At 37.1% G+C, this 23,911-nt stretch overlaps 5 protein-coding genes and 1 long non-coding RNA gene across 6 annotated transcripts; 5 read left to right on the top strand and 1 right to left on the bottom strand.

Moving 5' to 3' along the window:
• Positions 1 to 1,508: 1,508 nt before the first annotated feature.
• Positions 1,509 to 19,666, top strand: LOC119080059. The gene is made up of 4 exons (XM_037188307.1): positions 1,509 to 2,363; positions 19,078 to 19,160; positions 19,448 to 19,489; positions 19,578 to 19,666. Exons 1-4 carry the CDS (start codon positions 1,573 to 1,575, stop codon positions 19,664 to 19,666), a joined length of 1,005 nt encoding a protein of 334 aa, XP_037044202.1. The 5' UTR covers positions 1,509 to 1,572.
• LOC119075687 lies at positions 4,600 to 13,680 on the bottom strand. The gene is made up of 3 exons (XR_005087441.1): positions 13,540 to 13,680; positions 11,589 to 11,594; positions 4,600 to 4,648 (listed from the first exon to the last, which is right to left on the bottom strand). It is a non-coding gene; the product is annotated as an uncharacterized LOC119075687 (long non-coding RNA).
• Positions 6,372 to 7,811, top strand: LOC119075487 (putative odorant receptor 71a). Its single transcript, XM_037181984.1, has 4 exons — positions 6,372 to 7,199; positions 7,263 to 7,362; positions 7,429 to 7,689; positions 7,749 to 7,811. The coding sequence occupies exons 1-4, from the start codon at positions 6,400 to 6,402 to the stop codon at positions 7,797 to 7,799; spliced, it is 1,212 nt and encodes a 403-aa protein (XP_037037879.1). The 5' UTR covers positions 6,372 to 6,399; the 3' UTR covers positions 7,800 to 7,811.
• On the top strand, positions 10,493 to 12,060 carry LOC119075268. The gene is made up of 5 exons (XM_037181695.1): positions 10,493 to 10,604; positions 11,050 to 11,126; positions 11,199 to 11,287; positions 11,666 to 11,761; positions 11,838 to 12,060. The coding sequence occupies exons 1-5, from the start codon at positions 10,542 to 10,544 to the stop codon at positions 12,008 to 12,010; spliced, it is 498 nt and encodes a 165-aa protein (XP_037037590.1). The 5' UTR covers positions 10,493 to 10,541; the 3' UTR covers positions 12,011 to 12,060.
• LOC119072499 (odorant receptor 22a-like) lies at positions 17,246 to 18,620 on the top strand. The gene is given in 4 exon segments (XM_037177778.1): positions 17,246 to 18,018; positions 18,080 to 18,179; positions 18,246 to 18,509; positions 18,573 to 18,620. Coding segments are annotated over 4 exon segments (1,185 nt in total).
• Positions 19,667 to 20,168: 502 nt separating the features above from the next.
• Positions 20,169 to 20,648, top strand: LOC119080152. Its single transcript, XM_037188408.1, has one exon. It carries the CDS (start codon positions 20,169 to 20,171, stop codon positions 20,646 to 20,648), a length of 480 nt encoding a protein of 159 aa, XP_037044303.1.
• Positions 20,649 to 23,911: the final 3,263 nt, after the last annotated feature.

Below are 23,911 nucleotides of genomic sequence, written 5' to 3' on the forward strand. Positions count from 1 at the left end.
GATGCATAGTTCAATATATTACCGAATTTTGAAAATTAAAATTTAGTGATTGACATAACTAAAAATATTTTGCTTTAAGATAGTACTAGCTACATTTTTAGTGTAATCGTCAACCACATTTTTATGGTAACCTTGGATACTACATCTTTTGTCGTGAAAGTTAAAACCAAAAAAAGATTGGTTTTATTCTTAACCAAATTTCATTCAATTTGACTCAACTTTTCAAAAAAAAACAACGAAAAATTCCAGATTTTTCATTAAATTCATTATTATCAACATAAAAAATAGTTAAATTGTAGACCATTAAAAAATGGTAATAAGGAGAACCACGCTATTTACAGTTATTTTAAATACAAAAAAAACTTAGTTTTATTTATGACTACAAAACTATGGTATTAAAATTCACCAAAAATATGCTAGTTTTCGTAAAAACTAATAATCTATGGTTCTGAGTTAAGTCAAATTAATATGGTTTTAGAGAAAACTACGAAAAATGCAGTGAAACAGTTAACCTTGCAGACCTCTGCTTTAAAGTCTGCTGGTTCATGTTTGGTCATCTCGATTCCCTTCTTTTATTAAGTGTGACTTGGTTCTACGACGCGACATAGAGTAAAAAATTTAATATTTTCTAATAATTCTATGACATGCTATGAAAAACGTTAATAGTTGGAAGAATAATTTCATCATTCGATGCGCAGCTTTTAACGTGTAAACATCTCTTGCTAGTAAACTACTAACATCTTTAGAGTTGACAACTTGATAGTTGAAAACTTGATAATTGTCCTTGACCAACAAGTTGATAGTTGACTATCAAATTTGATAGTTGACTATGATTTATTAAGTAGGTAGTTTTCTACTCCCTTTACAACTACATCTTACACCATCAAAGTGATTGTTATCAAGTGAGCCCACTTTAATTAAAAAGTGTAAGAAATTTTAATAAAAAAGTTAAATTTTTGCAGGCAATATAAGATGAATTTTTTTGTACAAAAGGGTAAGAGAAGAACATCTATCGCATTTTTGTATTTTGCGAAAAAGTCCTCGTTTCATATTCACAAAACATACTTCGCATCTACTCTGATGTAACAAAAAGGCAATCAAACAGAATTCTAGACAGCTGGACAACTGAATATTAAATTTGATCAATCGAATAGTCATGGATAAATTCATGTCCAAAATTACAAAGTGTTACAAGTATTGTAATGAGATATACTACAATATTACTACAACATACTATTATCACTCGATGACAAAAATAACTATTTTTAATAATTCCAAATCAATAAATGCATTCACCTAAATGCCCTAAATGTTTCAAATCAAATTATTGATTTAACATCATGCTGCAATAAACACAAAATTGAGGAAATTCTACGTCATACATCTAGGCATTCCAATTGCCTTGACCGTTTGCTTCACGTGGCTCAAATCAGCGTTGAACAAATGTACAACGTCAATAATATTAAATGAAAAGCCTGTCATTCGAGCATTTCAAAATGTGTAAGTACATACACCACCCCAGTTCAAATTTAGAGAAGCATAAAAACGGTCGATAAATACAATTTATGGAAAATGTATTCAATTCAAGGAGGCAAAACGCTCCAGCAAATTCTAAAATTATTTTACCTGAGTGGAATATGGCAAAGTAACGAAGAATCCAAATACCGCAGAATCAGCAAGAGATTATTCTACACTTTTTTTGCTGCTTTCTGTCCATCCTTTTTTGCAACTAATTCATTTCTATGTGCCGATCGAAATGAAATGATTTTTTCAACACAGGCTGTAATTTTGGCGTCGGTCATATACGTCAAATCTTTGTACCTTCTCTTCAAGAAACCGGAAATCCTTGCATTTTTATATGATCCGATCGTTGTTCATTCAATTGAAACACGTGAAGAATATGAGCGAATGAGCAAAAAGATAAAGAAATTTATGACTTTCGTACGTCCATATTTTTTGGCGATATGTTTAACTGCTGCTTCGCTCATTATTATAGAACTGCCAATATTCTCCGCTGACAAAGGGCTGCCCTTTTTTATTAGTTTCACTTGGAACGATTCAGAAGTTGTTTATTGGTTGGCGTACTTGTTCCTATCTCTGTCAACGGTGCTGTACTGTGTAATAAATTTTAGTAATGCGATAATTTGGTACATAATGCTGAATTATTCTGTGGAGTACCAACTGTTGGGGAATAGGTTGAGAAACTTAGGAGTGACTATAGCGAAAAATCAGAACAAAAACGAAAAAGAAAAGAAAATCGGGAAACCAGAACTGAAACAGAAAACCATCAATTCGGTACCACAAAGTAAAAAATTCGTCGAAAACTTAATCGTTTTGGTAAAAGCTCATCGAAACATGACGGAGTATAACTTCCTTCATTCGAAAATCGATTTTTAAATAAACTGGTGAATTTCATTCCTAAACAGAACAATCGAACAATTCAGATCATGCTTCTCAACATTATTTCTGGCCCAAATCACAACCAGCGGTATTACTATTTGTGTTTCTGTTTACAATTTAGCCTTTGTGAGTATATTGTTACCGAAAGCAAAGCACCTAGCAGGGTAATAGAGGTTCTACAAATAGAGTAGTATTTTGATACCAATAATACCATTAGCAACCCTAATGGTAATTTTGTAATGACATTATGAAAAAAAGGTATAAGAAAGGCTACTTCATTTTCTTCTATTACCCTGCTAGGTGCTTTGCCGAAAATCTTTAAACTGTTCTATGCGAAGTCTCGTCTCAATTTAGTCTTCGAACGAAAATATTTTACAAACAGAATTTTATGTTGTTGAACTGCTCTATGGAGTTTTTGATATTTTCCTGGTTATGTACCTCGCAAATGGCATTACCGATGCGAGTGACCAATTATCTTACTGCTTGTTCGAGTCAAATTGGATTGAGCAAACTGAATCATGTAAGAAATATGTTCTGATCATGGGCGAAGCGTTGAAGCAACCACTAGAGTTGGTGGTCTTGATATATCCAATGAACTTGGAGACTTTTATGACGGTGAGTGCATAGTTTTGAAGTTGATTTATTGTTGTAAACAAACTTCTTCATTTCCATCAGATTATTAACAGAGCCTACAGCATGTTCAACATCTTAAAAAGCTTTCAGTAAAAAGACAGTGAAACGAGAACATGAAGTTTGTTCTACGACATAGAATACAAGTAGTAATTAGTGTCACCAAGTAATAAATGCTTTGTTGCCTATCCCCTATGGAAACTCTGAATTCTTGACAACTGAAACAAACTTAATTTTACTACGGTTGTAACTTGAATGGAATGCACGGTAATGCAAACATGTTTCAGAAATTAGTTTTGAAAAGAAAAAAACAGAATTGTAAAGCCAATTTCTCTATCTAGTGTTGAAATATCGCGACTTCGTTGCTCGTGTCCGACTCACGATAAAGAAAACGTTGTTCCTAACTTATGCTAAGTCACCTCCGGCTCGTGCGAGGGCGTGGTGTAATTTGGCACACAGTGCTAAAAGAACGCCTTTTTCAACTACGTAAAAGGTGAACTCGCACACGATTTTTCGATACCAAAATTATGTAAAAGGAGTCATTAAGTCGATGACATGGCTAAAAATTATTTGCGGCAACAACCTTGCGCGTGCGAGTTCACCTTTTACGTAGTTTAAAAGTGCGTTCTTTTGGCACCGTGTGCCAGATTACCCGATACCCGTTAAAGCGGCAAATCCGAGTATATATCGAATAATACTAACATATGAAATGTGAGGAACGTGTGGAACTAAGAAAAACCGAAAGTCGCATGAATATTTCTAACTATTCTGAGCTGGTTGTATCTTCACACGCGCTAATATCGATCACGCGTTTAGCATTGTCTTTCTAAGATGGCGTCTCTACCATTTTGTTACGAAATCGTAACGTTCTAATTTCAATAAAAGCTCCTTTACACACGTCCTTCTGGGCAACACTGCTCTTCTTTCAACGGCACAAAAACACAAATTTGAACTCGCTCCAGTCTCCAGACTGGCTCAATTACCTCAACACAGATCGTGTCCAGCTTATCCCTTGTTGGAACTCAGATTGATGAATAGAGAATACTCGAGATCTAAATATGTAAAGTAATTGGCAAATAAACCTAGCTCGAATGATTGCCCTGAGTAAAATAGACTTTACTAAAACAATTGCACGGCCCGTCAATCGCCTCTTCATGTATGCTCAATTCGTGTAACAATAAAATTCTTCTTCAAATCTACGATAACTAATGGATTCTTCAATTACGTTGAGCGAACGATTTCAACTAATTCTTATTCGATCAAATGCGCAAACAAAATGCTCTCTTCCGTCCTTGTATCAGTCTATTCGTCTTTGGCCGGTCCAACCGATCAAACGGTGTTTGATCATCAATCTTTGATGGAAACGTCTCCGAATTGAAACTTGAATTCTCGGCGCCAACACATACCATCACACTGACTTATATGATCATCTAATGGTCCATTGGCAAAGCGTAACATTAAAGATATCGAATGTCCTATTTCATTTCGTACAACCCCGACCATTTCATTGTCTATACAGACCCATCATATACACCGAATTCAATCACTTTATACATTAGGTACATTCCTTTCATTTTTCTTATACTCGATTTACACTCGTATATCCAGCATATCGAGTCTATTTGAATATATTCCGTATAAATAGCTTAACTTTGACAACCGTCACCTGAAAATAATAAAATAATTTCCTTGCCGGATTTTGGTCAAACAAACTGCCAATTTGTAGCGATCTCAGTGTTGAAGTATTCAATCAAGTAATCGGTCAAAATTCATTCTGGAAAATATTCATTCGATAAAAGCCTTTCGTCACTCAAGTCACTAAATTATTTGGTTGAAATAAAAGCTATTCAGATTGAACTCTAATTCTTTTATTCAATCCTGCTGCAATTCTGGATATTCCAACACTCAGTAGCCCGGCAACGGTTGACGGATGTCAAAGGTTTGATATTTATATGTCAAATATTCAATTATACTCGATACGCTGATACGAGCGTCGTATATCGAATATAAGAAAAATTAAATGAATTTCCATAGTGACAAATGTGACTCTCTCACATCTGGTGAGTGAATGTGACGTTTGTGGTCCGTCTGAATGAAATAGTATGTTTCGTACCTGCGCAACGCACCTAGCAGGGTAATAGAAAAAAATAGAGTAGTAATTTAATCTATGTGTAGAGGTGTGAATTCACCCTAACATTATTATAAGCTCAAACGGAACTTTAACAAGGTCTCTAAGTCTTCTTCAAGGCGTATTCATTACAAACGTTAAACGGTTTTCATATTGATGTTCTAACATTTCTATCTCATAGGAATCAATTAAATATGTCTATTTGGAATGTATAGGAGAGTCGAAAATATCATTAAAAGACATCTGCTCATCGGCATTCCAATCTCTTCGAATGTTATACAATAGGGGAAATAGGATTGAATACAGACCTGCCAGAATATATATGACGAGGTGCAGATATGATTCTAGCCAATGATACCATTTAGATAGAGTCCCTGCCCGGTTTTGGAAGAATGATTGAATTCCAAACAATCATGAAGAAGCAGATTTAAATCCAGAGATATTCCCTACTATCTGCTTGGGTTTCATCAGCCAATTTAAACACCTTTCTCCACTGATGAATCTCCAGGCGTTTCGAGTTTTCATAGGTGAATTTAAACTCGTGTGAACATTTATAATAAAATTTAAATAAAGTGTTTGAAAATTTATAAAATCAACTTTATGATTCCTTCATAAGTATGCGAATTTTCCCATACCTCTTTTTCTTAATGTCATTGCAAAATTACCATTAAGGCTGGTATCAAAATACTACTCTATTTGACGTGGTAAATCCTCTATTACCCTGTTTACTCACCGGGGGGAAGGTTTATATCCTGATCCGAAGGCGAGGCGGGAAAGGATTGCAATGTGATGTTTGCAAATTTATTTCTTTCTAAGCGTGCGTGATGAACATACCTACAAAAGAAGATAACTCAAGAAGCTCTGAAGAAGGTAACACGTGCGTGGCAAATTAATATTTTTGACATTAAATTTCGATGTAAGAAGACGAGATTAAGTTATCCGATGGACTGTCGCCAGCTTTTACTTGGACGTTCACAATCAATAAAAATGTTGAATAATTAATGATTTATTAACTATCCCACATGAAATGAATGTATGCTCCGTACCTAGACCATTTTCTTAACTTAGCTCAAATCAGCACTCAACAAGTGTACAACATCGTAATTACTTAATTAAAAGGCTTGTCATTCAAGAACGATTGTGGTGAGGAATTGTTACTTTAGTGTAGAGAGAATCAAATATGTGCCTACTCCACCAGTGTAGCAAAGGATTGTGAGGATCGATAATAAAATTCAAAGAAAATGTATTCAATTAAAGTGGACAAAACGCTGCAGCAATTTACAAAAATCTTTTACCAAATTGGAATATGGCAAAATGACGAAGAACCAAATTACCGGAAAATTGGCAAGAAAATATTCTACACTTCGTTCGGCGCTTTGTTACCAATTTTTTATGTGACAAATGTTTTTCTATGTGACGATCGAAATGAATCGATTTTTTCGGTTCAGGCTGTAATTATGACGACGGTTATATACGTCAAATCTTTGTACCTTCTCTTCAAGAAACCTGAAATCCTGGCTTTCTTAAATGATCAGATCGTGGTCCACTCAATCGAAAATCGTGAAGAATATGAGCGAGCGAACAAAAAGATAAAAAAATTTATCGGATTTGTGCGGCCCTATTTTCTCTCAATATCTATAACTGCTGCCCTGCTCATTCTTATAAAACTGCCGACATTCTCAACCGATAAAGGATTGCCAGTTTTCATTAGCTTTTCGTGGAATAATTCAGAAATGGTTTATTGGTTGGCGTACTTGTTCGTATCGTTGTCAGTAGTGTTGTACAGCGTTGTAAACTATATTACTGCACTAATTTGGTACATAATGTTGAATTATTCCATCGAGTACGAATTGCTGGGAAATAAATTGAAAAACGTGGGGGGACCAACGGTAACAACAATAAAAAATCAGGATAAAAACGAAAAACAAAAGAAAAACAGGGAACAGGAGCTGAGCGAGAAAACCTTCAATTCGGTACCACAAAGTAACAAATTTGTGGAAAATTTAATCATTGTGGTTAAATCACACCGAAACATGATCGAGTAATGACATTTCACATTCAAAAATTGATTTCCGATTAAAACACTCTCTTTCAACTAACACAGAACAGTCCAGCGATTTAGATCCTGTTTTTCAACATTATTTATGGCCCAAATCATAACCAGTGGCATTATTATTTGTGTTGCAGTTTACAGTTTAGGCTTTGTGAGGATGATATTAAAATACTAAATGTCATAATAAGGCTAAAATTGTAGTCCTATCTTACCTTAGGCGTCCAACCAAAATATTGTTCAGACAGAAATGTATTGTTGCATCTTGTGCTATGGAATTTTTGATATTTTTATGGTTATGTACCTGGCAAACGACATTACCGATGCGAGTGACCGATTATCTTACTGCTTATTTCAGTCAAATTGGATTGAGCAAACTGAATCATGTAAGAAATATGTTCTGATCATGGGCGAAGTGTTGAAGCAACCACAACAGTTGGTGGTCTTGATATATCCAATGAACTTGGAAACTTTTATGCGGGTGAGTGAAAGAATTTGTATGTAAACTTTTAATCAATGGAACTTTTCCATTGTTAACAGATTATTAAAGGAGCCTACAGCATGTTCAACATATTGAAACAGTTTCAGTGAAGAATTGAAAATTGCAAAAAAACGGAAGAATCAGCTGGAGCAAATTCGTGCTGAAATTTCGTTGCCTCTGACTGTAGCATTTATCAAAGATTATTAGTTTTCACTAGATGAATCATGTTCATGAAATACATTTTACGTATCTCACTTCGTTCGGCTACAACTCGCTTCTAGTACAATAACCCTATTCTAAATTGAAGTCACGGTCTCTACGAATAATCATGGCCCTACGTTAGTGAAGAGCCGTGACGCCAGTCCGGCGTACTTTCCTCATCAGCTGCCATTTGTGACGCATATCTTTTTGCGTGTCGAATCTGTAAGCGCCACCTACACCGATATCAGTTCTTTTTAAGTGGATGACAGGACTTGCTGGAGGTGTGACGCAAGTGGTTTTGGGCGATTGATATATACATGCTTTGGAAGGTGTTTGCCAGTAGACCTCAAAACAGGCCTCACACAGTCTCGAGCCACACCTGGTTACTGGTGGAAGATCTCCGAAGTTGGGAAAATAGTGTTTTTTATCCGAATTTTTTGGCCGTTATAAATGATCGTTACGGGTGAGAGTGGGCTCGTTGGAAAGCTGAGCTTAAGTACTTTCGGGTCATGTCTAGTTTGCTTAGATTCATTGATATATGTATGCAAAAATTTGCAATAAAAATTTTCAAAATCTGTGTGAACTTTAGACCGGTCTGGGCTGGTACTGATGACGCTTAATGTGAACCTAACATGCTAGTCGTAACATACATTGTCTAAGCTTTCCGTTGATGCCAATCGATTCCAAACACATTTCAAAACATGTTGGTCCAAAAAAATATGAAAAACCACTTAAAACAGCAAAGATATCTCAATTTTAGTTTTCATTTCCATACTAAATCGCAAAATAGAAAAACTGACAGATCGTAACAAAGGAGAAAAAAGCTCTCTCTGACATATAAATTTATACGACTAATGGCGTGGATTAATGCATTATCATTAAACGAAAAACAATTCAATGACAACATGCCACACATGCCACACATGCCACCAATTGTTGCTATCTATTGAGATTGCTTTTTTCACAATACCAACGTGACGTTGTGTTGTTTTCGGGATCTTTTTTTGTAGAAGTGAGAGCCGATTTCGGCGGTATACTAGATTCGTTTGCATTATGTTGTTTTGTATTCTTGGTTTTGTCAACGGATAGGTATAATAGTAGAAGTTTTTGTTTCTGCGTTAAGAAATTGATATGTAAGAATAAATTTTCGCATTGGCAAGCAATAAAATAGAATGCAGTGCATGATGCTGCCATGATTCCTTAATTCGGAAACAATTTGGAGATAAGAGCAACCGCACTAGTGTGTTGTTGAGCGACAAGCTTCAGTAACTGCTGAATTGTTCCCTCATGTAATGAATCATTTTCGCAGCATGCACTGTAACCCACTATTGTTGGTTCGTTTGTTTGTCTCTCTCTCTAGGAGCCCGGGCGAAAAATCCTAGAGACTTGAAACTTGGCATACCGACTTATAAGTAAAAGTTAGGAAGAATTCGCGAAACATTTTACACTCTCATGCGTTTTTTGACGCACGATTATTTTTTTTTATGCACAGGTGGAACACAAACCCACAATTTTCACCTTGCCGGGGTGATGCTCTAACCAATTGAGCTGAAGTGCATATTTTCCATTTCAATTTTTGTAGAGTCACATTTATATATAGTTATTGAATTCGGTGTATATGACTCGTCTGTCTCATAGATACTGAAATGGTCGGGCGTGCATGAACATTAAACAGGACATTCGATATTTTTAACGTTACGACCACGGATCATCGCAGGATCATATATTTATAATATATTTTTGATGATAACTTCGTATCCGCAGAAAGGAAAAAGTTGGACCATCGTTTTGTGTCAAGAAGGGTTGGCTTTGAGTAACAATGATAGATGTTTGTGGTGCTGTAGGCTACTACGAGAAAACACAGAATTTGTGCCAATTTTCATCAACTAAATTGCGTTTTCTTGTATTAGGTGACATCACAACAAAGATTAATTTTTAATTTTTACTCAAAGGTAACACATTTTGACACAAAAAAAATGGTCCAACTTTTTTCAGAAAGGACACTGATACAAACTTATTATCGAAAATATATTATTTTCGTGCAAAAAATTTCGGATTACAACATAGCATTGTGTTGATTTCTCTTAAGACTATTGGTATACTGTGAAAATAGTCCACCTTAAGATTATTTGCAAACTGTTTTTTTTACACTATGACCTGCCTAGGTTGACCACCCCCTGTATGTTGACCGTTTTTCTCAGTCCCCATGAAATTTTTTTTTTTGCAAAGTGGACAAATAAAAAGCTAAACTTGCAACTTGCAACTAATTTGACCAATGTAGACCCTTGAGGTCTTCAACTTAGGCAGGTTTTACTTTACAAATTTAGTCCTCACTAAAGAAGACAAGAAATTAATATTTTTTTTATTGCAACCAGATAGCACCGCGCAGCATATACAATATACACTTCCGTATTATAAAATCTTTGGAGAACGAGAACCAAAGAATGCAAAATATAGACGCAAGATAAATAAAATAGGGAATTTAAAAGCAGTATTTTTCCACTTCAACGCGCTTAAACATGTTTTGCGAGTCTGATAATAATAGCGGTTAAAACTGGTTAAATCTACCATTGCGAACTTAAAAACCGTGAATATAAATCGTCTTCAATTCAGTCGCTCTCTAACAGTAACAACTAACATTTCAGACCACAATGAGAAGCAAAGTAGTGAATATCATTTTTATTTTTGCCGTCGCTGTAGGAATCGCTGACGCGGTAAGTACTCGTATGGCAATGGGACATTGAACTTTTGACATTTTTTGTATTTAGATTAAGAATGTTATTGTAAACAAAAAATTGTTCTACACTATTGCCGAAATTTCAAGTTTTTTACTTTTAATTTATATTTCAATTACGACTACGACCCAAATTCAACCCAAAAGCATACCTTTTTCGTGAGAGAATTAAGAAAAAATGACATGAGAAGAAAAGAGAGGCATATAGAGACGTATAGTCTTTTTTATGTTTGACTGATCTTTGAAAATCAGAAAACAATTAATTAAAAATATAAATGTTTATAATTTTACGATAGTGTAGAATAATTTTTTGCTTAGAATAATGTTGTCTATCGAAATTATTGAAACTTCAGTCCCCCATTCCCATAACTTTACCATGATCCAAAAATAATGAATTCAATTTACATACTTTCACTGTGTTATAGTACTTACGTTTGGACAATGAGTCAGAACTTAGAGAAGCTCAGGCGGCACTGTTCAATACTAATTCAGAATCAGGATGGTAAGTTCCGTGTTGTCAGAGTTTGAACCAAAGTTTTAATTTGAATCGATTTTTCTTTCTTGAATCCACAAGGCTTTTGCTTAATTACGTTAGCGATAGCACGGTGCATTTTGCAGCAGGAGGAGAGGGCGGACCAGATGATGTGGTTCCCCATTTAGAAGGTAAGACTTATTCTTGTAGCAGTCTCGGTAAAACACAGCATTGGCAACTATAAGAAAAGTAATAGTATACTATGTGATTACGTCCTTGCTTGTAAGTTTGTTGTTTTGGAAAGCGTGAGATTTGCGGAACAAGACGAGGGCGAATGGGGCAATCACGCATACCTAAGCAATAAGTTACAAGCAATTGCTTAATAACGGTAAGTGCATTTTCGCTGTCACAAACACTTTACTAAGTGCACTTTACCCTGCATAAGCATGTGAAACATAGAAAAGACCATTCAGGTTTGAAAAGAAGATAAACGTATTTCTGTTGAAATTTCATCGTTAATCTTGTAGCGTAATCAAACCAATGATCCAATTTTTGTTTGGTAAAATTAGCTGACCAGATCCAGTACGTATTGATTCGTGTAGGAGGAATACAAGAAGAAGGCACATCAAAAACAACCTACCGTGATGTGTTCATCGCTTGGATTGGTAATCCATTAAAATACCAATTTTGACAACATGTTGTTAATGCGACTCTTTCTTTTGGGCTTATTTAAACAAACAGGACCTAGCGTCGGCATTATCGAAAAGGGCAAGAAGACGGCATTCCTTGGAGACGCTCAAAATATGCTACAACCCTTCCATGCTAGCATTACAGCGCTGAACAGTGATAAAATTAACAAGGAAAACATTATCGATCGGTCGAATCCACTTTCTGGTAGTCAAGTAATTGAGTAAAACAACAGCAATTTTTGAACTATCCGTAATAAACTTACCATTGCAATGAATACGTGCGTTTGACTCACTCTTTCTCTCTCTCTTTTACCGGAGTGAATTATTTTACCAGCAAACAGAGAGTAAAGAATGTATAGCACTGAATAGTATTTGGTGCCTCTACAGGCCAATGGAGACTTTTAATACACAAATACACAACATTAAAGAATTTATTCGTCATACATCTACTTATTCTAAACACCTGCGCACTGACCGTTTCTTTTACGTGGCTCAAATCAGCACTGAAGACTAAACCAGTTTACGTACGTATTGACAAAGTCAATACATTTAACTAAAAGGCTTGTCATCCGAGTATATATCATAGTCATCGCCACAATCGTTATTTTAAGGTTCTTAAAGAACCAAGTGTGTGTACCTAAAGCACTAGTAGAAATTTAGCAAACGGTTAAAACGGTGCAGTTACCAATTTGGAATATGACAATGTGACCAGAGAATCGGAGGGGGAGAGGGTGTCAAAAATTCCGTAAAATTCCGTCCAATTTCAGAAATTGGTTTTGAAAACAAAAAAAAACAGAATTGAAAAGCTAATTTACATTCCTTTGGCTAAATAACCGAAAACCAATAAGAATTAAAAATGTCGGCCATATCGATTTTAGCAACAATGCCAATCAGATTAGAATGTAAATTGGTAACTGTGGACTGTACTTCCACACATTTGTCAACGATTTTTCAGCCAGTGGACCGTATGCTATCTTTCTCAGTGCCGCTTTTAGCTTTTGGGCGCCATTGGAAAAATAGGCGCCAATTTAGTAAAGCTAAATTTTTTAAGGACCTGGGCCGCAATTTTTTCGCTCCATTTCGGGCGCCACCGGCATTTGCCCATTTGGCCCATATGGAAAAGGCGGCACTGCTCATATGGTCAAGTAAGTGAGTTTGCTAGCATGATTGCACGACTTTGCGCGAGAGTATATTATATTATATCCTCGTATGACATTGCCCTGGCGTAGGGGCTTTCTATCAGTCTACAGAAATAATACATAAATTGCACTTTAGCTCCGACGTGAGTCGGAACATAAAGTGATGCCACTGTAAACGAAAAAGATTGACAAATGTGACTCTAGCTAGTCTAGATACATAGACTACATAGAGGTGTGTGACTCTACAAAAATTGAAATGGAAAGTGTGCACGGTACCTCAATAGGTTAGATTCAGAGAGATCATAACCCCGATAAGGTGAAGATTGTGGGTTCGTGTCCCACCTGCGCATCAGTGTTTCATTTCAAATTATATGTCCACAAACACACTACATACCATAATACTGACTCATATGATCCTTGATGGTCCGTTGCCAAAGCGTAACGTCAAAAATATCAAATGTCCTGTTTCATTTCATACACGCCTGACCTTTTCATTATCTATGACACAGACTCGTCATATACACCGAATTCAACCCATAGAGTTACACTATAACTCTATGATTCAACCACTATACGTTAGGGGAATCCCTTTCATTTTTCTTACATTCGATATACGAATATATTGCGTATAAATAGCATAACTTTGACATCCGTCACCTGAAAATAATTAAATTTTACCTCGACGGACTTTGGTCAAACAAACTGCCAGTGTGTAGCGAACGATCTCAGAAAACCGACAACATAGTTAGTTTTTCAATCGGAATGAAAGGAATTCACCTATTGACAAATGTGGCTCTCTCACATCTGGCGAGAGAATGTGACGTTTGCGGTCCGCTGAAATGTTATGCTGAAAACAAACGAGACATTGAAAACGTGTTTTGGTCCTAGTTTTCATTGACAGATGCAGCAATCGCAATTTTCGATAGAGAAATTTCTAACTTTATTTGACAGTTGCGACAATTTCGTCATGAAAACAAGGACCAAAACGCGTTTTGAATGCATCGTTTGTTTTCAGCATTACGGTTACATACTTGCGGGAAAATTTGCTTACTCACGAGGGGAAAGTTTGTATCCAGAGCAAAAGGCGAGACGGGAAAGAATTGCAATGTGATGTTTGCAAAGCTAGTACATTTGTTTCTTCAAAATAGTTTCTTCGCGTGATGTACACAAAAGAAGATGACTCAAGAAACTCTGAAGTGTTACATTTTGTTTGGTAAATTAATATTTTTGACATGAAATTACGATTTATGAAGACGAGATAATGCTTATTTTCCTCTTACCAAAAAAGTACTCCGTGCGTGAGAGACAAAATTGAATTTTTTCAATTTTTTTTTTATTTGACAGATTGCTCTCTCACGGCACTCAACAAAAAGTACTCCGTGAGAGCCGTGAGAGAGCGAGCTGTCAAATATACAAATGAAAAATTGAAAAAGGTGCTTTCAGTCTAAAAAAAATTCACCCGTTTAGAAGAGTTTACAACAAATGTTCATCCGTTTACATAAACTCCGCCTACATTCTATTGTTTGAACACATCTTTCAAGTACACGGATGAACTAAACGGACGACTCTGAATTGGGCTTAATTCTTCAGTTTGTTCTGTTGAGAGGGCCCTTGACGAAAACACAACAACAAGTACATGACAAACGATCAACAAAGATCAAGCGATGAGGCAAGTGAGTGGAGATTGAATAAGGGAGGGACGGATCGATTTTTTTCGCGATTTTTTGTCACATATCAGTAGAAACACGAAAAATAAGAAACTGGTACGTCGGGCATTCTCAAAATATTGTCTCATTTAAAAGATTTTACAAAAAGAAAATCGATGAAAATAGCACTTCCCACTAAATTTCACACCCAAATCACATCCACTCTGAACTTAGTCAAATATGGCTTAACGAAGAAAATCGTCGTCAAAGTCGTTAATCTTAACATGAGTATTGTTTTTGAAACGTAAAATCCACCAACACAAAAATTTAGTTACGACTGTGAAAATTGTAATAATTTCGGTGATTTCGATGTGATTTAATTCAGATTTTGTGCGGAAATGTGCTACTTGTGTTTTTTTAACACTGTGGCTATTCGCACGCGCGTGCGAATAGCCATTACACTTTGGTTTTGACTATTCGCACGCGCGTGCGAATAGCCATTCCACACTGTACCAGACTATTTCACATTGAACCTGACTATTCGCACGCGCGTGCGAATAGCCATTTTACATTGGGTTTGTTTATTCGCACGCATCCACATTTAATCTCAAATCAAAACGATTCCATTTTGTCGTTATAGCGTTATTTATTGGCTGAAAACTTCAATTTAATATGTCTTTAGTGTAAATTCATTCAAAATACATATAAAAATATTTTGAGATCAGAATTATAACTCGAAATATCCAAAACTTACGTTACATTAAAGATGGATTTTTTTTTATTAATTCAATATAAGTAAAGTAAAAATATCGAAAGGGGTCACAATAAAAATGCCTAGGGAATTTTTCCTTTTAACGACTTAATGTAACGACAAAGCGTTTCGTTCGATCTTTGGGAATTTTTCCATCGAGAAAATGTAAACGCGTTTGTTGATACTAACTAATTTAGCCTCCTACGAAATTTAACACAAGTTGGTATGTATACATTATTTTTCATATTGGCACATTCATTGTTCGTGTTCCACTTTGGAACAAACCATTTTTTGGTAGAATAAACCGAAAAACGTTTTGGAACATTTTAATGCTGACAATATCGAAATGACTTAAAGTTCAATATTGAAAAAAAAAATCATTAAAATCGGACAAAGTTCTATATAGTCCATTTTGCATTGGCTTGGCATGATCAACATGATTATCTGGACGATTGTTTTGGGTGGTGACTGAAGAATCTTTTTAATGCTCAAGTTTACTTTTAATCGCACACTTTTTATCACTCCTTTTGAGCCATTAATGGTAAATAATAATTCTGTTCTGAACAAATTTTGAACACATGACACTAAAACCAATTGCTCACGAAGCAACAACTCTAACCATCACGTAATTTTTCGTACATATGGTTAAATGTATGGCGAATGTAGTTCTGTGTTTTCAAACAACCTTGTATCTAACACGTTGCGAAACCTCTTTTCGCAACTTGTTGCATGAATTACTGTTTCGACACTTGTCTGTGTATAAATGAAGACATTCTTACATTTCCGTTTGTTGATCTATCAGTTTTACGAGTACTGGCTATTCGCAGGCGAAATCGAGCGCCCATGAAAAATACGAATATGATTTTCGCGCGAAAATCATATTCGTATTTTTCATGGGCGCTCGATTTCGCGTGCGAATAGCCAGTACTCGTAGACTTAGCTATTCGCACGCGTGTGCGAATAGTTAAATCCAATGTGAAATGGCTATTCGCACGCGCGTTCGAATAGTCTTCTACAGTGTGGAATGGCTATTCGCACGCACGTGCGAATAGTCAATTACAATAAGGAATGGCTATTCGCACGCGGGTGCGAATAGCATCAGCCTTTTTTTAACAGTGCAATCAACGGTTGACTTAAAATATTCGTCAAAACCACCCAAATTACGAAAAATTTACATTGACCAATCATGTAAATAAACTACAATATTGTCGTTTGGTGTGATGTGAAGTTCAAAAGAGATGACCCAGTAGAAATAAAATGTCGGCGGTAATCTTAAAAATTACGTTTTAGCGGAAACGCGCAGTCACTTTACGATAACACCTTTAGTTAGGGGTAGGTCACATCCCTCATTGATCCAGCAGCGCAGACAGCAGCTTTGTTGATCTAACAATCTAACGCAGTAATACCGGAATATGTCACTTGGCATCGAACGATCTTACAGCTGGGAGAAGCAGTTGAACATCCTCACAATACTGTTTATAGGCTCATACCTACCATAATCCGTTCTGTGGTAATCAAGAATAAGGAATGTTTGAATGATTGATTCTCAATTTCCAAGCTAATGAAGGTGTTCGTAGATGGCCACTTATCATCAGGTCAAAAACGAATATAACGTTCAAGTTAATTCTTCTACGCCACATTGGTTCAATGTTGATGGAAGCGCATCGATTGAGATAACTTGGTAGACGATGATTACTGTCCCTTCTATATTTATCGATGGATTACACATTCTACTTCGTGTGCCACATGGCACAAAGCTGTACTTGACATATGGGTACACGAAAAAGTCAATATTGTTTAATTATTAAAGGGCATGTCATTCAATCACTACTCACAATAGTGCTGTTAGAGAGGCAGGCAATCGTGTTTCTGTGCACCAGTATAAATTTAGCAAAGGGTCGTAACGGTCTATAATATAGAGAAAATGTTTTCGATTCAAACGGACAAAACGTTCCAGCAAATTCTAAATATGTTTTACCAGATTGGAATATGGCAAAGGGATGAAGAATCAAACGCTCGTAATATCGGGAAGAAATTGTTTTACACTTTTTTCGTTGCTTTGTTCCCAATTTTTCTTGCAACTAATGCTTTCCTATGTGCCGATCAAAGTGAATCTATTTTTTCAGCACAAATTGCAATAATGGCGTCGGTTATATACGTGAAACTGTTGTACCTCATATTCAAGAAACAAGAAATCCTAGAATTTTTATATGATCAGACCGATCAGACTGTTGCTCACTCAATTGAAAATCGTGAAGAATACGAGCTACGAACTACGAATAAAACTATCGAAAAATTTATGGGATTCGTGCGTATATATTTATTGGCGCTATTTATAACTGGTGCTTTGCTCATTATTGTAAAACTGCCAATATTCTCCGCCGATAAAGGTCTACCTTTTTTCATCAGTTTTTCGTGGAACGATTCAGAAATTGTTTATTGGTTGGCGTATTTGTACATGTCATTGTCAGCTGTCTTGTACCCCATAGCTAACCTTATTACACCCTTAATTTGGTACATAATGCTGAATTATTCCACCGAGTATGAATTGCTGGGAAATAAATTGAGAAAATTGGGAGTGCGAAAACAAACCATTAAGAAAGTGGTCAAGACCAAGAAAAACGTCGCGTTACCACAACGCAGTATGTTCCATGAAGATATAACTGTTTCAATAAAATCACATCGCAGCTTGACCGAGTATGACTCAACGTAAGTGTGACTGACAAAAAAAATTATTTATTTTTTTATCTAAACCCAGAAAAATCGAGCGATTCAGATCGTTTTTCGCAACAATATTTTTGGCCCAAATCATAACCAGTGGCATTGCTATTTGTGCTTCGGTTTACAGCTTAGCTTTTGTGAGTTCTACGGAAACCCCGAAAGTCATGTCCTTACACGATGTTCCTGTCATATGTCAATTTTAGGCTTCGATCCAAAATATCTTTCAAACTGAAATGCATGTTGCAACTTTGGTCTATTGAATTTTTGACGTTTTTTTGGTGATGTACCTGGCAAACGACATTACCGTTGCGAGTGATCGACTATCTTTCTGCTTATATGAATCAAATTGGATTGAACAGACAGAATCATGCAAAAAATATTTTCTTATCATGTCAGAAGTGTTGAAGCAACCGCAACAACTGACCGTCGTCATGATATATCCAATGAACTTAGAAACTTTTATGCGGGTGAATGACAGGTTTTGTATGTGACATTTTCTTCAATTGTGCATTCTTTCATCGCACAAACAGATTATTAATGGAGCCTACAGCATGTTCAACATTTTGAAACAGTTTTAGTGAACAGACAATGAAACGAGAACGACCGGCCTAGGGCAGAAGCAAAAATTGTTACCTTTTCTGATAGTTCGAATTCTACAAATGCAGTCATCAGTCACATCTTTTAAGAGTTTATTGAATGGATACCATTACCACGCTACACTTATTTTAATAAATTCTAAAATCCATTTAACTGTCAATAAAGAGACAATCACTTCACATAAAAATATTGTTTTATTAATGTGTGAAAAATAGCTGTTGGTACTCATGGTCCATTTTGTTGAATCAGAACGGGATTACAACAAAAACGACAAACAAAAGAAAATCAGGAAAGAAGTACTGATGAAGCTGAAAACCTATACAATTCGTCGAAATTTGTCGAAAATTGAATTGTTCTGGCACATCGAAACTTGAATGAGTAAATGACGTGTCATAGAAAAAATTGATTTTCAATTAAATTTAAAAATTCTTTCGACAGAACAATCGAGCGATTCAGGATCCTGTTTCTCAACATTATTTCTGGCCCAAATCACAACCAGCGGCATAATAATTTGTGTTTCTGTATACAATTTCATCTTTGTGAGCATATTGATACAGACAGTTTAAAAAAACTGTTCTTGCCGAAGTCTCATCTCAATTTATTCAACGAACCAAATTTTGTAAAAGCAGAATTCTATGTTGTTGAACTGCTCTACTGATGCTATTATGGTTATATACCTCGCAAACAACATTACAATCGCGATTGACCGACTATCTTACTGCTTATTTGAGTCAAATTGGATAGAACAAACTGAATCATGTAAGAAATATGTTCTTATCATGGGCGAAGTGTTGAAGCACCACAACAGGTGGTCTTGATATATCCAATGAACTCGGAAACTTTTATGACGGTGAGTGAATGACTTTTTAAGTTCATTTTTGGTTGGAAATAAACCTCTTCATTTCCAACAGAATGCAAGCATTAACTTTAACTTTAAGATGAAGAAATCGATGAGGTTTTGGAAGATTTGATGAACGATTTGGAAGTGGTTCCAATGTTTCGGTACTCATGTATCGACTGTGCCTAAGAATCTTTCCTGGTATGAAGTTACCTTTCCTTTATATGATGAAGGAAGGTTCAGACGGTTGGTTCGTTGCAGTCGTAGTCAGTTCGACATAATTTTGAATTCCATAAGCGACCATGAATGCTTTAATGGTCCGAATTCAGACAAGCAGTTTACGGTTGCTTTTCAACTAGCCCTAACTTTGTACAGATTAGGATCGAACGGTGATGGGGCAAAGATTTTTAAAATTTCATGTTTGTTTGGGGTCGGCGATGGCGGTACTATTGATAGAGTCACAAAGCGAGTGTTCAAGGCAATATTATCTCTGGAGCGAACACATTTAAACTGGCCGTCTGCAGAGGAAAGAATCGACATTGTTGCAGCGACAATTGATGAGCTTCCACATTGCATTTTATATACGGATGGAACAGAAATTGTACTGGCCGAAAGACCAAAGTTAGACGGGGACGTTTATTTATCTAAAAGTAAGAAGTATTCCCTGAAATTGCAAGGGACTTGCGACTACATGAAGAGGCTACGGCACATTGATATTGGTTATCCTGGCAGTGTGCATGATGCACGAATTTTTAATAATTGTTTGATCGCCACCAATCCAACTACATACATATCAGAACCACAATGGATTGCTGCAGTTTCTGCATACAAATTGTCGAGCACAGTCATAACACCATTCAGGAAAAATTCAAAACAGTTAACAGCAAAATCCAGGCGAGACTTCAACAGATATTTTAGTACGTACCGAGTCCGTATTGAACATGTGTTTGGGATTATGAAAGAGAAATTCCCTAGTTTGAAAAGTTTGAGCATTCGCATCACTGATGCTCGATCTCACGAGCTCGCGTGTACATGGATTAGAGTGTGCTGCATTTTGCACAATGTATTGCTACCGCACTACGACGACGAAGACCTCGAATTTATTAACAGTACCTTTCAACCGAGCAGTGAAGATTCTGATGCCGAGGGAAATGATGACGATGTAAGCTGAAAAGAATTGCAATTTTCAACGTTCTAAATGAACAGTTGCTGGTCCAGTGAAACTTCTTGTGGAATAATATTCAAACGAAAAAAATCTTTTTATTCACAAATGCAATGTGATCAAGGATCAAACGAACAAACCGTTCTTATTAATAAATGCAATGCGATCAACACGTCGTTTCCAATTGGATCATTTTTGTTGGGAAAGTTCAAGCTGCAGCTTGTGGTCAAGTTCCATTTTCAATTTCTCGAGTCGTTCAGTCTTTTCCAGTTCTTTTAACTTTAACTGAAACGCAATCTCGTTCTCCTTCTCCTTCAGTTCCAACTTCTTACGTTTCAATTCAATTTTTTGCTTTCGGAACTCAATTTTGTCGTGCTGTTCCTTTTCTCTCAACGCAAATTCATGGTCTTTGTTATCGGCCTCCTTTTCGGTTATATTCAGCTGCTGCAATAAAATGCGCTTTTCTAATTGAAACCTCTCTCCGTGTAGATCAATCTCTGCTTTCTCGTTGTCCACCCGCTGTAATTCAATCTGATTCCGATCATGTAATGTCTGTGCTCTTTTCAAATGTGCATCGGAAATGTGCGCTGCAGCATTCGACGGAATCTTCTCTGCCGACGTTCCGGTTGGACGTTCTGGACGTTCCGATAATTGACGCTTAAACCGAGCTAAGCGTGTAGTATTTCGTTCAGACTGTTCATCCCGTTCATCTTTCTCAGTTCGTTCATCTTGCTCAGTGTCGATGTCATTCGCAGTTGCATCAATATTCGGCTCGTCATCAATTTTCGATTGTCCAGAGCTGATGCGTCTGACTCTCGAATTGCAGCTGTCGGTTGATGAAATACTTTGAGTGGACGGTATGAAAGTATCCAAATCAATAACGAAGCCTCCCAAAGGTGAATTGATATCGATAGCATGTGCCAGCAAAATGGAATCGTCCATGTCATTTTCGAGGTTGTGGTTATCATCAATCGGTGTGGGATGGTTTTCGTCAAGCGATTCAGCTGTGTGGCTGTCGTCAAGCGGGTCGCGGTGGTTGCCGTTTAGTGTTGCAGTGTCATTAGTGACAAACGTTACATTTATATTTGGAGCACCACCACCAGGTGGACCTGTGCATAGTATCAAAAAACGATCGTGGAGTGCCACTACATGTTACTAGGAAAGTCCTCAGTAACTTCCCACACAGTCAACATCGTCCGGTGCTCATCACGATTGGCATAAAGATCCCACTCATCGAGTCGATCCCGAAACCGCGTTGGAATTTTAGAAAAGGAGACTGGAATGCTTTCACTCGTAGTCTTGATGCCAACGTCAGATGGATAAAACCGGTGGTTAGCAACTACAATAGATTCACGAAAATCGTTAAACAAACTGCCAGAAAAAGCATTCCCCGTGGATATAGGAAAGAATATATTCCTTGTTGGACACAAGAAAGCACCAGGCTCTACAACGAATTCGAAGCGAGTGGTGACACTGAAATTGCTGACGACTTATTGCAATCACTAGACAATGCTCGTAGGCAACGATGGATGGACTCAGTTGAAAGTATGGACTTTAAGCACTCAAGTAGGAAAGCTTGGTCTGTCCTCCGTCGTGTTGGTGCTAGCAACTCAGGAACCAAGTCAAAACCGAAAATGAAGCCAAAAACCATTGCGAATAGAATTATGAAAGTTTCTAGGACAAAGATCGACAAGAAAACGAAAAGGAACGTGAAAAGAAACCTACGCCTGCTTAGGAAAAACGCATCAGTCCTTACCGAATTTTCCCGTCCCTTCAACATCGAAGATATCGACACCGCTATTTGTAACGTGAAAACTGGAAAGGCAGCAGGGCCTGATGAAATGTTCCCAGAATTTGTGACGAACAGTAGTGAGAACGATAAACTGTGGCTGTCTCGGTTCTACAGTGACGTCATCAGGACACAAAAAATTCCTCCAGAAATCGATGTTGAGTGTTATGTATAAACTGCTCGAGCGGCTACTGTATAACAGAATACGATCGGTCATCGATGCAAAGCTACCGGATGAACAGGCTGGTTTTCGTGAAAACAGGAGCTGCTGTGACCAAGTCTTGGCACTCACATCACACATAGAATTCGGCTTTGAAAAGCGCCTAAAGACAGCGGTGGTTTTCATCGACCTATCGTCTGCGTATGACACCGTTTGGAAGTGTGGACTACTGTCCAAACTCATCAAAGTAATTCCGTGCAATACATTCATATCATTGATCAGTGAGATGCTTAGCAACAGAGAGTTTGTCGTATACATCAACGACGAGAAAAGCCAAACATTTGTTCTGGACAATGGACTTCCGCAAGGCTCGGTGCTCGCTCCACTCCTTTTTAACTGGTACATCAGCGACATGCCAGCAACAACAAGCCGGAAATTTGGGTACGCAGACGACAGCGCGATAGCGACACAATCGGAAAGCTTTCAAAAATGTGAAGAAACCCTCAACAAAGACCTTCTCACTATTGAGAAATATTTCAAAAAATGGGGATTGAAGCCTAATCCAAAGAAAACTGAGTCTATCACCTTCCACCTAAATAACCAACGAGCGGACTATGAGCTGAAACTGTCCTTCTGCAGACAAACAGTGAGACACAACAGCCACCCGAAATACCTCGGGTATACAATGGACCGATCACTCACGCACAGGAAACACTGTGAAAATACGGCAGCTAAAATCAAGTCGCGGAACAATAAAATCCACAAGCTTTGTGGAACCTCATGAGGAGCTGGCGCTGAAACTCTACGTACATCAGCAATCGCACTCGTTTTCTCCGTAGCAGAGTACTGCTCTCCGATTTGGCTAAATAGCACACACACCAACAAAGTTGATGTTCAGCTCAACGACGCTCTTCGCACGATTACTGGAGCAGTCAAGTCTACGCCGAAAGAGTGGCTTCCAGTACTTTCAAACATAGCGCCACCACACATAAGGCGACAACACTCGCTTGTAAAAGAATTCGAGAAAATCCAACAAAATCAGCGACTTCCAATACACCTTGACATGGAACTGATCCGATCGGATAGACTCGTTTCCAGAAAACCGGCACTAAAAACTGCGACTAGTCTGTGCGAAACTGGCTTTGATCACTTTGACGCATGGCGTGAAGAGTGGCTTAACAGTGATGTGGATCGAAACGGACTTATTGCGGACCCAACGGCTCAAGTTCCTGGTTTCACGCTGCCGAGAAAAGAATGGGTAACACTGAATCGTATTCGAACTGGGCATGGCAAGTGTGCATGCATACCATAATATGCATAATA

The sequence above is a fragment of the Bradysia coprophila genome, chromosome II (genome assembly GCF_014529535.1).
Source record: "Bradysia coprophila strain Holo2 chromosome II, BU_Bcop_v1, whole genome shotgun sequence".
In the NCBI taxonomy this organism is placed as follows: domain Eukaryota; kingdom Metazoa; phylum Arthropoda; class Insecta; order Diptera; family Sciaridae; genus Bradysia; species Bradysia coprophila.

Bases quoted from the DNA above. Each gene is read 5' to 3' on its own strand.
- LOC119080059 (XM_037188307.1), top strand. From the start codon at position 1,573: ATGTATTCAATTCAAGGAGGCAAAACGCTCCAGCAAATTCTAAAATTA. The intron at 19,161-19,447 runs GTATACAATTTC...GCACCACAACAG, and splicing joins GCATAATAATTTGTGTTTCT to GTGGTCTTGATATATCCAAT. The intron at 19,490-19,577 runs GTGAGTGAATGA...TTTAACTTTAAG, and splicing joins ACTCGGAAACTTTTATGACG to ATGAAGAAATCGATGAGGTT.
- LOC119075268 (XM_037181695.1), top strand. From the start codon at position 10,542: ATGAGAAGCAAAGTAGTGAATATCATTTTTATTTTTGCCGTCGCTGTA. The intron at 10,605-11,049 runs GTAAGTACTCGT...ACTGTGTTATAG, and splicing joins CTGTAGGAATCGCTGACGCG to TACTTACGTTTGGACAATGA. The intron at 11,127-11,198 runs GTAAGTTCCGTG...TGAATCCACAAG, and splicing joins ACTAATTCAGAATCAGGATG to GCTTTTGCTTAATTACGTTA.
- LOC119075487 (XM_037181984.1), top strand. From the start codon at position 6,400: ATGTATTCAATTAAAGTGGACAAAACGCTGCAGCAATTTACAAAAATC. The intron at 7,363-7,428 runs GTGAGGATGATA...ATCTTACCTTAG, and splicing joins CAGTTTACAGTTTAGGCTTT to GCGTCCAACCAAAATATTGT. The intron at 7,690-7,748 runs GTGAGTGAAAGA...CATTGTTAACAG, and splicing joins ACTTGGAAACTTTTATGCGG to ATTATTAAAGGAGCCTACAG.
- LOC119080152 (XM_037188408.1), top strand. From the start codon at position 20,169: ATGAAGAGGCTACGGCACATTGATATTGGTTATCCTGGCAGTGTGCAT.